Here is a 15,260-nt window from a genome sequence, read left to right on the forward strand (position 1 = left end):
TTTTTTCCCCCCACCACTGGTCCTCTCCCTTTACTCCTTGGCTCACGTTTTGAAACGCGGTGACATAGTTACCACCGCGACCGGGCCACGCCCACCTCCCCCTTGCGTGACGTCATTGAGGCGCGCCTCCACCATTCCCAGTGTAACGTGGTAAACAAACGGCCCAGGGTTGCTGGTTTCTCTCTCAACAAAGCGTTGAAAGTAACGTCTCCGTTGCCATGGAAACGCCGTTAAGCACTTAAGGTTGGGCTCGGGGTTGTCGTCGTCAAGGTTACCAGGAGGCTCGTGACGTTTAAAGGTAAATAAATGACGTTTTTTACAATTTGTTTTATGTCGTGCCCAGGTCTGACGTCACGGCCCTATCCCACGAGGAGGCTCTGATGGTTAGTTTAGTTGTAACATTTATATTAAAGTGCTAAACTACCCACTGTACTTATAACTACTACTGTCAGACAGTGGTGTAAAGTAACCACGTACTTTTACTCAAGTACTGTACTTGAGTACAATGTTGAGGTATTTGTACTTATACTTCCACTACATCTCAGAGGAAAATATTGTACTTTTATTCCACTACAATTATTTGAAAACTTTAGTTACTAGTTACTTTGCAGATGTACATTATTATATTATAAAACATACATTAACCACTTTAATCCTTTTTTTATGTGAGCTTGTAGATCTGCTATTTTCAAAACATTTTAGTACTTTTACCTTTGGTAAGTATATTTTGATGCTTACTTTACAAGTAACTAACACAAGTACAGTGGCACGACTATACAATGAACACAAAAAGCTTGTTGCCTTTGTGGTCCTGACATGTGTATTCAATTCATCAAGACATTCAGGTATAAGTTGTTGAGGATAGAGTTCCTCTGTTCCCTAAACCCCCCCAACTCTAAACAGACCCCACTACTAGCAATGACCAGTGGTGGAAAAATGACTGTGTTACTTAAGTAAAAGTATCAATACTGCAATGTAGAAATACTCTGTTACAAGTACAAGTCTGGAATTCAAAATTTACCAGAGTCAAAGTACAAAAGTATTGATATCAAAATGTGCTTAAATTCACCAGAAGTAGTAGAAGTACTCATTATGCAGAATGTCCCATTGCACAAGCATTAAAATGTATACAAATCATTTGAAAATAGCAGATCTCCAAGCTCACAATGCGTCGCATCGCGACGCATTGTGAGCTTGTCGATTATTTGAAACTAAAGTTTTCAAATAATTGTAGTGGAGTAAAAGTACAATATTTGCCTCTGAGATGTAGTGGAGTAGAAGTAAAAGTATTGGAAATATTGGAATAACTGGAAATACTCCAGTAAAGTAAAAGTACCATAAGATTGTACAGTACTTGAGTAAATGTACTTAGTTACTTTTACATCACTGCTAGTACTACTACCACTACCAGTAACTAGTTAGTACTACCACAACTAGTAATGTAATACTACTAATTAATTCCAGTACTTAGCTGCTTTGCTAATTGTTTATTTGTGTTTCTTTCAAGGTTACAAAGAGGGACGTTTTGGAGCCCATGCTGTTCTTCAGACTCTTCAGACAGTGTCTTCAAACAACAAACAATAATTTAATGTAATGTGTAGGGCTGTCACCATCATGCCATTTTTACTTGACAATGAATTGTCATGCAGATAATTGCGAATAACAATTTAATTGTGTTTTTGGCATTGAATATTGGAGCATATGAATACAATTTTAATTGAATTGACTGACTGATTGATTGAATACTTTATTAGACAGACAGGGAACTTGTTCCATTGTGGTCCTATGCATTCAATTCATCAACAAAGCATAACAACACTGGTGGCCAATCACAGCGCAGGGTTGGGGGGGTGCAATTGGGTCGATGTCCAAACCTCACATATAGGGGCGGTTGCACCGCCCAAAAATAACACCAATATAGGGGGGGGGGGGGGGCTGTAGGCAGTGAATGCCATCACCTTTCTATGGGAGAAGTGAGTTTACCTCCCCTTCTGGTCTCCTGATAGATGGCTTTTCAGGCCTGTTTTTTAAGGGATGGTGTCAGGGCATTCCACACTTTGGTGGCAGTGCAGTAGAAAGAGAAATGACCCATGTTTGTTCTAGGTGGGTGGTACCAGGTCGTTGTTGTCGCTCCCTCTAGTATTGTGGCTGTGGCTGTCACTCACCTTTTCTGTTAGCCTTTTAGGGCTTTGTAAACAAACACACACATTATGACAAATAACTTAAAGGAGTAGTTCACCATTTAATGACCGGGTCAAAGGTCAATAGGAGACTCAGTATGAGACTCTTTGAGTATAGGGGCCGGTATGAGTCTCATACCGGAGACTCCGCCACTCAACAAATTATTGGCTTATGAAACAAACAAAAAAAGGCTTCATGGGGTGTGTAGTTGATACAAAAAAAGAAAAGAAATGGGTGAACTACTCCTTTTAAATATATAATGATAATAATAATAATAATGATAATAAAGAAATGACTGACATATTTAATCGTTTTATACTTTCAAAATATTTTCAAAATAGTGGAATTACCCGACCTACAAGCTTACAAAGCGCTATTTCCACTATTTTGGGAAAATATTTGAAAATACATGAACATTGTTCAATGATTTTCAACATGGAAACGATTATGAAAAATTATGGTGATTATCTCTAAAATAATTGTGATTAGGCGATAATGTAATTATCCATAAATAAGCAAATAATTGCATTGAATCTGGTGTGTTTAGATTGATGAGTCTACATCTCCAAACGACAATCTAATACATTTAATTGAATGTGTTTTTAGTTTGGTGAGTCGGCGTCTTCAAACGACCAACGCGATGTTCTCCAAGAACAAGAAGAACGGCGTCCCGGACCGATGGCTGGACTACCGAGCGGTCGGGGGGAGGATCCCCGGGACGCGCTTCATCGCCTTCAAGGTCCCCCTGCGGCCCGGCCTGACCCGGCAGGTCCCGCCGAGCGAGGCGTTCGGTCCCTGGGACCTCCTGGACGCTCTGCGGGAGAACGGCCAGGAGCTGGGCCTGATCGTAGACCTGACCTTCACCACCCGCTACTACAAGCTCCACGACCTGCCGGAGTCCCTGCTTTTTATCAAGGTTAGTAGTATACTTTTTAACCCATTTTAGACCTGAAGCCGATTCCACAAATGTCCTCTAAATCCCAACAGTTTTTCTGAATAAAACGTATGTTTCTATAATCAGTGGTGCTTTTTCATGTCAAGGACCACTCAAAATGATGTGTATTTGGCCGCCGACCCCCATCTCTAAATAGGACTGGTAGGCAGGCAGCGGTTCCGGTAGGAGATACAAAGGAGACTCTTTGTGTCTCCTACCCGGAACCACTGCCGGTCATCAAATTGACAAAAATAATTGACAAAAACAAAAAAATACCCATGAAGTCAAGTCTCCATGGGGTGAGTAATCAAAAGAAAAAAAGTAATTTTGGGGGTGAACTATTCCTTTAACTATATTAACACATTCGGTGCCAGAATTTTATAATAACAGATTACGTTCGGTGCCAGAAATCTCACCGTTGAGCTGCGCGGCGCTGTTTAAGCTGTAGACTCCACGACGAGCAATCCATGTGAAACAAAGCATGCGTGCATTTTGCACGATGGTCCTGGCTAACGCGTGGAACGATAGCATCTTTCACGTGGGTCACAATGGCGCAGCGATCGCTCGCGCATACAAAATGAGTCGTTTTCCCCAACGTAAAAAGTTTCGGAGTTATAGGGGTTTTAGAGAAGGAGATGCGGATGGGGAGCCATGTTTTTTGGCATGGTGATCTACAGTGTATAAGGCCCTCCCTTCTCAGAATCACCATGGGTGATTCCAGAGCTGCTCCAGCCCCTCCCGTGTGGAAAAAAAACAAAAAGACTGAAAACACGGTTCAGACCGTGTTTGGCACCCGATGTGTTAACTAGAGTTGTTCCGATACATGTCTAAAATGCTGGTATCGGCGAGTGTGCCAGTCTAGGCCGATCCGATACCACGTCATTTAACACATGATGATGTGTCATAATAGTAATATATTTTGATTGCTTCAACTGTTTTATACTCTTACTGTACTATTAAAGTTATTATTTTACTAACTTGTAAGTGCACTTTAAACCCATTAACGCATCTGTGTAAGCACTTTAGCCATCTTATACTTTGGATATTCAAAAATAGCAGATATACAAGCTCATTGCGCGGCACTGAGTGATCTGCTATTTTTGAAAAATAGTGAAAATGTGTGCAAATCTTTGAATATATACATATTTTTTTAAAGAGAACATTTTTTATTCAAATCCTTGCTTCTGGGGGTCCCTGGAACAACATATTTTCAGATGGGGGTCCGAGGCCAAATACATGTCATTTTGGGTGGTCCTTGACATGAAAAAGTTTGATAACCGCTGATATTATAGCAACATACGTTTAAAAAAAAAATGCTAGGATTTTGAAGACATTTGTAGAATCCCCAGAAGCAAAGATTTGTGTTACAAATGTGCAAACTCCATTTTGACGCTTCGCATTTTTTTCCATAAATCAGGGCCATTGAACTCCCTTTACGTCTGTGTGTAAAAAAAATATTGAACTAATGAAAAGCACTAAAAAGCGCTTCTGACAAAACCAGCTAACTCCATTGGATCCTCAAACTTTCTGCTAAACCAGCTAACTCCGGTGGAGTTAGCTGGTTTTGCTGACTCCAGGCTCCACCCCCTTTCGACCTCCAACCTCATTGTGAGCTTGGAGGTCCATTCAGTCGTTCTTATCAATGATGAACAAAACCTCCACTTTTTTATCATTTCCTGAAAAATTAACATTTTTGGAGTTAGCTGGTTTCTGCCGGACAGCAGAGATATATATTCAAAGATTTGCACACATTCTCACAATTTTTCGAAAATAGCAGATCTACAAGCTCGTAGCGCGGCACTCGGTGCCGCGCTACGAGCTTGTAGATCTGCTATTTTTGAATAGCCCAAAGAACTCTAAAAGTTACACTACACACAGATGCGTTCCCGGTCTTAATGGGTTAGCAAATTGGTATCGGTACATCTCTATAGACCACCGAAGTCTGACGTAATTTACACATCCTTGGCTTGTCTACCTGGTTCGCGGTTTTCCACCCCCATTCTGAATCCCATAGACGTCTTTAATATCGCGTCAAATAAGAACTGCGTTCCAAAAATAAACAAGTGACCCCGGCGGTTTGACTCTAATGGATATGAAGCATCAACTGACGGTGAGAAAACGATAATGTTACTTCCGCCGAATTAGTTACATTTTCGCCAGAAACAGACTGTATCAAATATAAGTGACTGACTATCATAAACGATACAGAACCTCCTCCCTGACAATATCGCCGAGACAGTTTGTTTATTTTTGGACCACAATTCTTATATGAGACGATTCTATGATGACCCAATGTTATTCTCCATAGCGAAATTACTTTACGAACCTGGGGATGAACGGGTGACGTCAGGACTTCGGTGGTCTATAATGAACTGTTGTCTCCATGTAGATCTTCACAGAGGGCCACCAGGTTCCCAGTGATCAGACCATCCTCAGCTTCAAACGGGCCGTGCGTCACTTCCTGCGAGAGAATCCCGACAACGACAAGCTGATCGGCGTTCACTGTACGCACGGACTGAACCGCACCGGGTACCTGGTCTGTCGATACCTCATAGGTACCAGTGTTTACGCATAATATCTATTTTTGAATAACAGCCCTCACATGTCCTCGGGGTCAGTGATGGAAGGAGTACTCACATTTTGTACTTAGGTAAAAGTAAAAGTACCCTATTGTAGAAATAGTAGTCCAGTATTCAAAATGTACTCCCGTAAAAGTAGAAAAGTGTTGGCATCAAAATATACTTAAAGTACCAAAAGCAAAAGTACTCGTTGTGCAGAGGGTCCCATTTCACGAGTTTTCAAATGTATAAAATATATAAAAAATCCTTTGAAAAGGATTTTTGAGCTTGTAGATCTGCTATTTTCAAATTGCCAAAGTATATAGGTCTGAAGTGGTTTTGTAATAATAATCAAAATCTACCGAGTAACTACTAACTAAACTTTTCAAATAATTATAGTGGAATAAAGGTACAATATACCATTGCATCCTTTGTAATGTGAATATTGCACCCGTTTGTATTGCCATTGTGAAGCCCTGACCTGTAGTATCTCATCTAATCTTTGTCTGTCTGTCTGCCTCTCTTTGTCTATCCCTTCTGTCTATCCCTTCTGTCTGTCTGTCTGTTTTTCTCTCTCTCTCTCTGTCTGTCTGTCTGTCTGTCTGTCTGTCTGTCTGTCTGTGTGTCTCTCTCTCCCTCTGTCTGTCTCTCTCTCCCTCTGTCTGTCTGTCTCTCCCTCTGTCTGTCTGTCTGTCTGTCTCTCCCTCCCTCTGTCTGTCTGCCTGTCTGTCTGTCTCTGTCTGTCTGTCTGCCTGTCTGTCTCATACAGATGTGGATGGGTTTAACCCCGTGGAGGCGGTGAAGCTGTTCAACTCGTCCAGAGGTCACCGCATAGAGAGACAGAACTATTTAGACGACCTCCAATCAGGGCCCAGGAGGAGCAACGAGGGGATGGACCAGTCTGAGCAGGACCCAATGAGAGGCCTGGCTGTGACCCGCCCAGAGTGCCTTCCCATTGGAGAGGACAGACAGCTGACCCGCCCGCAGAGCGTTCCCATTGGACAGGACAGACAGCAGTGGTCCAGGACGGACGGACACGCGGAGGCCGTCCGTCAAAGGGCGGCGCCCAACCAGAGCTGGGGGCGGGGGGTGAACCACCAGTCGCATCCCAGAGGAGGCGGGACTAACTGGTCTCACCACAGAGAGGTGCACCACCAGTCGTGGAGAGGCGAGACGAACCAATCACATTCGAGAAGAGGAGGGTCTAACCAATCACATCCGAGAGGAGGGACTAACCAATCACATCCGAGAGGAGGGACTAACCAATCACATCCGAGAGGAGGGACTAACCAATCACATAGGGGCCCCCCCCGAGGCCAGGGCTTCCCCCCCGTAGCTCCGCCCCACCAGGGGTTTCCCCGCGGCGGCGATGATGGACTCCTCCCCCCTCCTCCCCCCCCGCAGTGGATACACCCCTCTCGCGCCGGCTCCGCCCATCACAGGGGGCGGTCCTCTCCTCCTCCCCCCCCGCCGCAGTGGATACACCCCTCTCGCGCCGGCTCCGCCCATCACAGGGGGCGGTCCTCTCCTCCTCCCCCCCCGCAGTGGATACACCCCTCTCGCGCCGGCTCCGCCCATCACAGGGGGCGGTCCTCTCCTCCCCCCCCGCCGCAGTGGATACACCCCTCTCGCGCCGGCTCCGCCCCCCACCACGGGGGGCGGCCCTCCGGCACGAAGAGGCCCATGGACCGCCCCTCCTCCCGACCCAACCACGACGCCTCCCCGTCCTTCCAACGGGAGGAGAAGAGGAAGAAGAGCCGAGACCACCGGCACGGCCCCCCCGGCCCCTCCCACCTCCCCCGCTACGCGCCCACCTTCCCCCCGGAACACGAGTGAAGTGCGACACTGTCTCAGCCCCCCCCCCCCCCCCTCTCTGTCTTTCCAGCTGAGAAAGACCCCGTTAGTGTGCCTAACTGTGTTCTGACTGACGACACCCGCATCCTGACATGCAGCCACAACGAGCCAGTGAGGAAGAAGCCACATTAACTCATTCCCTGCCTAGAACGACTAAAACGACTTCTGTCCCTAAGCCATGCCTGCCTAGAACGACTAAAACGACTTCTTAAAAAATAAAAAAATATATTATTATTTTTTTTTACATTTTTTTTAATTTTATTTCACCCAAAGACCAAGGAGATATGATTTTTCGAAGATCTAGACTCCCATCCACTTCCTTGTTAACTTAAAACTTAAAAATGCTGTATCTCTGCTCCTGAGTACTTTTTTTTTTCAATGAAAAATCTTGGCAGTGGGCAAACGCGGCCAGAAATAATTCTGGCAGTGAATGAGTTAGTTAAAGACGTACGGTGAGCGACCGCAAACGTTGTGCAGCGCACCCCTCTTGATACCGCCCCCCCTTACGGATGCTATCGATGCACTGAATGGGACATTATCACGTTTTATCAGACCATTGAATGGGCGAAGTATAGGCGACATACTGACCTACCCCGCGATTTATCAGACCATTCGTCGGGCGTCATCATTGTCGCGATTACAAATTTAAAGTTGACAATTAATTGTCTCTCAAATAATTGCGATTGTGTATTTGGTGTTGAACATTATTGGAACATATGAAGCCCGTTCGGCTTCGTGATCAAAAATTGCACATGGCAGATATGACAAATAACAAAAAAAATATTATACATGTAAAAAAAACGAACCGCGTTGTAAGCTTGCAGATCTGCTATTTCTGCTTTTTCTTAAAACTTGAAAATGTGCGAACATCTTTCAACATGAAAACGATTATGCAAGAACAATTGCGATTATCTCAAATAATCGCGATTAGACGATTATGTCATAATTGTGACAGGCTTACCTACTGGACTTACCAACGGAGATGACTTAAAAAGACCATGATGGAGGCGCGCAGTCTCAAAGCGAACTGTAGCCACGTGAGGGTCAGTATGTCGCTTACTTCGCCCATTCAATGCATGGTCCGATAAACCGTGATAATGTCCGGTGCTCATATCCGTTGGCTCTGTCTCTATTTGGAGCGAGGTTTTGGGCACACTTGTCGTGTCCCCGCCTAAAACGACGTTTTGTTTTATTGGTGGAGATCTGCACGCTGCTTTTCATCTGTTCCTGGAATGCAGCTCTTTAAGATTGTCACACATTGTATTAAGAGTTTAAAGGGATAGTTCACCCTCAAAATGACTTTTTTTTACTCTATCGATTAGTCACCCCTACCGGTCCGCTGGTTATCAAATTAATGGCTTAGGAATGTGACAAAAACATTTTTTTTTTAATTCAAGTCTCCATGGGGTGACTAATTGATAGAAAAAAATATTTTTGGGGGGTGACACTATTCCTTTAAGGAAATCAGATGTTCAAATCGCATAGTAGAACGGACGACACATCTATCCCACTTTGCTCAACACACTTCATATTTATAGTTCAGGACGGGTCAAAACATGGTATGGTGAGCCCCTTATCTAGTGGTTATTTTATACTTACCGAAGAGTGTGTTTGTGTGTGAGTGTGTGTGTGTGTGTGTGTGCGTGCGTGCGCGTGCCTTCGCGCTGTTGCTTGACAAAGCGGAGAGATCCCTCATTAGTTAGTTCTAGTCATTCATGATCGTAGTTCATTTGATTGGTTCAGGCTATGTCGCAAAAAAAAAAACACCATGGCCGACGCTACGTGTCGGGACCGTTTCGTGAGATTTTGTTTGCCAGATCACTCGCTCTCTGGCTGTCAGGATGGGGTGTGAGACACAATGGGGTGTAAGACAGGGAGTGTTCGTTGCTGTCGGTTAGGCCTGACTCCATTAGTTAAAATAGTGAAAATAGCCGATCTACAAGTCCACAACGCCTCGCGATGCGACGCGTTGTGGACTTGTGACACTCCTGTATGACAAAGTAGGGCATTAAAAGACATAAAAAGTTGAAATATGGAGATACAAGGTTTCTGCCCGACAACACAGGGATTGTATTTAAACACTAACCATTGGTCGTTGGTCTGTTGGAGAGTGCCTTGATAAGATGAACACTGCTTCTCAACGTGGGGGCCTGGGGACCCCCAGGTGCTCACGAGGGGGTTCCAGGGGGTCCCCAGCAACAAAAAAAAAGATAGTTAGGAATGGAATGGGATCTCAAGGGTCTGTAAGTCTCAGAGTTCAAATAACACAAAGGATTTGACGGTGTAGATTGGTCCTAGAGATGAACATGGTTTCAAAGGTTAGGTTTCAGATGGGGGTCCGTGGCCTCATGCATTTGGAACGGGGGGGGGGGTCCTGGTGTTTTGAAGCTTTGCTGTTTTGGTGATAGGACTCTCTTATGTGACTACGTGTGTTAAATGGTCCTGTGAGAGTTAAAGGACCACTTCGCCCATTTGCAGTGTATCTTCATATATTTGCTCCGCACCAATGCTCATGAAAAGATCAATACCATTGTCGTCCATCACGTCTGTGTCTTAGAGGAGGGCCGTGGACAGTTCATAAACCTGTCTACCAGTGACATCATCGGTAGGCAGGTTTTGGTCATTTTAAACAATGTTTCAAAACTTTCTATTTTTCACAGGTGTTACCATTGATACTAATGAAGGCTCTGTTCCATTTAGTGTAGCACAGTGGTTTCCACGACCCCCATAACTCTGAGAGTGTACAAATGGACCCGTAACCCGTAAGGGGCCATTTGGAAGCCCATGAGGGTCCCTGGACCCCTACTGTAGACCCACTGGTGTAACAGAGTGTTTCCAGTGAGCCAACATGCACAATATAAGCACCTTGACTCTGTTTGACCAGAATGGAACAGAGTCTTCATTAGTATCATTGGTAACACCTGTGAAGGTCTTCACAATATGGCTGCTGTGAATAGAGCCTATTAGCTTGGAATCCCAATCGTTGATGTCAGTGGTAGGCGGGTTTCTGAACTGTCCACAGCCCTCCTCTGAGACACAGACCGAGTAGGAAAAAAACTGTGCCATATTACGATGAGCATTAGTGAGGACCAATTATATGAAGATAAGGTTGAACGTGGAAGTGATTGTAGCGGAGGTTTACTTTGTCAAGCTGAATCCTGTCCTTCTATTGTGAGGACATGAACCTTTTGTAGAACATGGATGACTTGCGTTTTCATGACAGAACGACAGGATTCACATTAGAAATGTGTCAAAGACCCCTTTAATGGAGCGAACACTGAACACACAACAGTGCAGTGAAGTACGGGTGCAACACTTAATCCAGCTAATTGTTTTCTTTGATCTAATTTTAAATCGTTTTAAAATTTGATTATCAAGCTCACAACGTCAGCTGTTTTTTTTTGCCATATCCACGTGACACCGAGTATAAAACCGGGCTTAAGTGGCTAAACAGACATCGATTTAGCCGATTATAAAAATCTATTAAAATATTTTCTAATTGAAATATAAAAATGTAAAATTAAAAAGGAAAACAAAAGACGTTTCTTGATTATTTGATTAATCAAAAGCGCAATCAATAGAATAATCGCTAAGAAGATGATAAATAAAGTCAGAAGTAGGTTGCAGAGGTTTTACCATAAGAAACTGTTTGTGTGGAAGTGTGTGGGTTTGTTGACTATAAACACAGCAACTGACATTTATTGTCATTTATTGGACTTTGATCTTGTACCAATGAACCATGCCGGGTCTACTAAACAATGTATCTGAGACATAATTATGGCAATGTTTCTAACAACTTATATTTTATGTTATCTGGGAAGGAAAACACTAATTATTCTAATTGTCATGTCTACTAATTCCCCAAATATGACACAAAAACCCACAAAATGGTGTCTGACAAGAAGCATTCATCACAAATATAGATGATACATTTACATCATAGTTTAATTTGGGTTGAAAGAGTCAAAGCAGAGAAAATGTCAGTATTTCTGTCACAATTTGTTCCATGTATCGTTTAATCATCCTTTGTTCTGCACTTAATTGAGATTCTTAGAGCAGAAACAATTGATGTGGTTTTAGGTTTAATTCCTGTGGAACACCTCGAACAACTGTGAGGTTTGACTTTGCTAAAGTTCTTTGTTTTCTGTGTGATTTTAAGAAGAGCTCTGCCTGCTAATGCAGCTCAGGGCTACTACAGTGTTGAAGGTTTTATTTATCTAAAAATGCAGAAAAGGAGACAATAAAAATGGATGCTACAAGTTGAATGACTCAATAGTATGTTTTTAAGGTGCTGTCATTTATATATTTGGGTTAAAACCAAAAAATGTCTTGTTTAAAAAGTAAAGCTCTATATTGCGATTGTAATCGTTGAGTGTTAAGTAACAGGCCTTTCCAGCGCTTTTGTTAACAGAAAATACATTTGCTGGTGGGTTGCCAACTTTCATCCAATTAGGAGAGAGAAGGTAGTGTTCCAGTTTAAAATGTGTGTTCATTTCTTTGAGCCATCACTTCCAATTGCACTTCTTATCCTGTATTGTGTAGGAGTTCTCCATCCTGATTAGATGAGGTTGGTATCCCGACCCGAAAAACTGGACAAACACGTTACTGAACAAACACTCTATACTGTATAGCAATGATTCACAGACTTTTCAGCTCGACAGCCAAGAGAGATATTTGGTATCTCCCCGGGACCCAAACTTGCACAAATGCATTATGAATTAATAACTTGATGCCCTTTTTAAAAGAAACTGTGAAAATCACAAACTCAGTGGTCACGATGAGAGCTTTGTTGATTTTCACTATATATTTTCACTATTTCTTCAACTTTTTTGTTTTGCTTGGTTTTTTTTTCTCCCCATTATTTATACTAGTGGCTCAAACTTTTTCATGTCACAGATATATATGTATTTGGCCGTTGACCCCCCATCTGAAAACATTTTGTGCCAGGAACCTGCATACAAGATTTGTGTTGTTAAAATGTTTTTTAAAAAGTCACATTTTCCACATTCTTTTCGAGTTTTTTTTAAAATAGCCAATGTATATAGAAGCGATGGGCAACTTTGATGATGGAGAGGGCCACTATATTTCCACTCCAGAGGTATACACACATTGTATACTGTCGGGCACACACCTCTTACATCTTATCGTATTTTAACTTTTTCCGTAAAATAATGCCGTACTTCGCCATTCTATTCACACAAAAAAAAACAAGTTTCCAATCCAAAAATAGCAAAAGTAGCAGATCTACAAGCTCAAAACGCGTCGCACGGCGACTTTTGCTATTTGTGGGATCGCTAAAGCGATCACACTAATGTTATCTTGCATATTTATTGTGGGATCGCTAAAGCGATCACACTAATGTTATCTTGCATATTTGTGGGATCGCTAAAGCGATCACACTAATGTTATCTTGCATATTTATTGTGGGATCGCTAAAGCGATCACACTAATGTTATCTTGCATATTTGTGGGATCGCTAAAGCGATCACACTAATGTTATTGTGCATATTTATTATTATTATATATTTATTCCGCCCGTTTTTTGGCACCTAACTAGTCCTTCATACTTTTAGCTACAAACTCCGTTCCAACTCTTCAACGTTCGGCCTACTCAGGACATGTCGGCTATTATTCAAATTTTTGAAATAATTTGTACTTTTAGAGATATTGCACTTTTTACTTCTAAAAAAAGCCCATTCATTTCAATGGGAAAATTCATACTTTTAGCTAGAAACTCCGTTCCAACTCTATAACGTTCAGCCTACTTAGGACATATTGGCTACCATTTTTCAGAATTTTTTTTTTTCAGATTTTTTTTTTTTTCAAAATTTTTTTTTTCAGAATTTTTTTTTTCAAATTTTTTTTTTTTCATTTTTTTTTTTTTCAGAATTTTTTTTTTTTATTTTTTTTTTTTCATTTTTTTTTTTTTTTCAAATTTTTTTTTTTTCAGAATTTTTTTTTTTCCCAAAATTTTTTTTTCCAACTTTTTTTTTTTTCAATTTTTTTTTTCCAAATTTTTTTTTTCTTATTTTTTTTTCCTAACTTTTTTTTTCAGATTTTTTTTTTCTTTCCAAATTCAAACCTTTCAAACCTTTAGAACTTTTAGAACCTTTAGAACCTTTCAAACCTTTCAAACCTTTCAAACCTTTAGAACCTTTAGAACCTTTCAAACCTTTCAAACCTTTAGAACTTTTAGAACCTTTAGAACCTTTCAAACCTTTCAAACCTTTAGAACCTTTCAAACCTTTCAAACCTTTAGAACCTTTCAAACCTTTCAAACCTTTCAAACCTTTAGAACCTTTAGAACCTTTCAAACCTATAACACTACTAACACTATCAATACTCAATACCTGCAACATTCTTAGCGATCCCACACTGTTTCTTCAGGAACAGTACTTTCTAGTTATTGTGGGATCGCTAAAGCGATCACACTACTGTTATTGTGGACGGTGTTTTTTTGGCACCTAACTAGTCCTTCATACTTTTAGCTACAAACTCCGTTCCAACTCTTCAACGTTCGGCCTACTCAGGACATGTCGGCTATTATTCAAATTTTTGAAATAATTTGTACTTTTAGAGATATTGCACTTTTTACTTCTAAAAAATCCCCATTCATTTCAATGGGGAAATTCATCATCATCCTCAGTCCCCCTTTCACAACCATGTTAACTCTCATCTCTTCTCCTCTCATCGGCCACACGGCCGCTGTTGTTTTTTTTTCCAAAACTTTATTTTTTCAGATTTTTTTTTTTTTTTCAAAAATTTTTTTTTTTAGATTTTGTTTTTCCGAACTTTGTTTTTTCCGAATTTTTTTTTCCAAACATTTTTTTTTTCCAAATTTTTTTTTTTCCAAATTTTTTTTTTTCAGATTTTTTTTTCTCCAGATTTTTATTTCCTAACTTTTTTTTTTCTTTCCAAATTCTTTTTTTTCTTATTTTTTTTTTCCTTTTTTTTTTTTTACACTATTCAACACTGCCAACACTATACAAACTTTTAACACTAATACTTTAACACCTTGTCAAACCTTTCACACCTTTCAAACCTTTAGAACCTTTAGAACCTTTAGAACCTTTCAAACCTTTCAAACCTTTAGAACCTTTCAAACCTTTAGAACCTTTCAAACCTTTCAAACCTTTCAAACCTTTCAAACCTTTCAAACCCTTCAAACCCTTTAAACTTTTCAAACCTTTCAAACCTATAACACTACTAACACTATCAATACTCAATACCTGCAACATTCTTAGCGATCCCACACTGTTTCTTCAGGAACAGTACTTTCTAGTTATTATTATTATTATTCCGCCCGTTTTTTGGCACCTAACTAGTCCTTCATACTTTTAGCTACAAACTCTGTTCCAACTCTTCAACGTTCGGCCTACTCAGGACATGTCGGCTATTATTCAAATTTTTGAAATAATTTGTACTTTTAGAGATATTGCACTTTTTACTTCTAAAAAAAGCCCATTCATTTCAATGGGGAAATTCATACTTTTAGCTAGAAACTCCGTTCCAACTCTATAACGTTCAGCCTACTTAGGACATATTGGCTACCATTTGAATTTTTGAAATAATTTGTACTTTTAGAGATATTTCACTTTTTACTGCTAAAACAATCCCATTCATTTCAATGGAGAAATGCTATTTAGCCACAGTGCAGCCTAGCAACTGCTTATTATACCCTAACAACACCATATTAGAGCCTAGCAACCACCTATTATACCCTAGCAACCACC

The 15,260-nt window shown here is 41.1% G+C and overlaps 1 protein-coding gene across 5 annotated transcripts; it reads left to right on the forward strand.

Moving 5' to 3' along the window:
• Positions 1-146: 146 nt before the first annotated feature.
• On the forward strand, positions 147-11,792 carry dusp11 (dual specificity phosphatase 11 (RNA/RNP complex 1-interacting)). Of its 5 annotated transcripts, none has more exons than XM_084081289.1 (5): positions 147-298; positions 1,508-1,590; positions 2,788-3,097; positions 5,505-5,670; positions 6,443-11,792. In XM_084081289.1, the coding sequence occupies exons 2-5, from the start codon at positions 1,535-1,537 to the stop codon at positions 7,507-7,509; spliced, it is 1,599 nt and encodes a 532-aa protein (XP_083937415.1). In that variant the 5' UTR covers positions 147-298; positions 1,508-1,534; the 3' UTR covers positions 7,510-11,792. The 5 variants fall into 5 exon arrangements, with proteins under 5 accessions (XP_083937415.1, XP_083937416.1, XP_083937417.1 ...); XM_084081290.1 differs by having other exon boundaries at positions 147-296; positions 1,505-1,590; XM_084081291.1 differs by having other exon boundaries at positions 147-296; positions 1,505-1,590; positions 2,797-3,097.
• Positions 11,793-15,260: the final 3,468 nt, after the last annotated feature.

This window comes from Gymnoscopelus microlampas (genome assembly GCF_963454915.1).
Source record: "Gymnoscopelus microlampas genome assembly, chromosome: 15".
Lineage (NCBI taxonomy): Eukaryota > Metazoa > Chordata > Actinopteri > Myctophiformes > Myctophidae > Gymnoscopelus > Gymnoscopelus microlampas.

Excerpts from the sequence above, each read along its gene's own strand:
- dusp11 (XM_084081289.1), top strand. The coding sequence starts at position 1,535 with ATGCTGTTCTTCAGACTCTTCAGACAGTGTCTTCAAACAACAAACAAT. Across the intron at positions 1,591-2,787 it reads ACAACAAACAATAATTTAAT|TTTGGTGAGTCGGCGTCTTC; the intron begins GTAATGTGTAGG and ends ATGTGTTTTTAG. Across the intron at positions 5,671-6,442 it reads GGTCTGTCGATACCTCATAG|ATGTGGATGGGTTTAACCCC; the intron begins GTACCAGTGTTT and ends TGTCTCATACAG.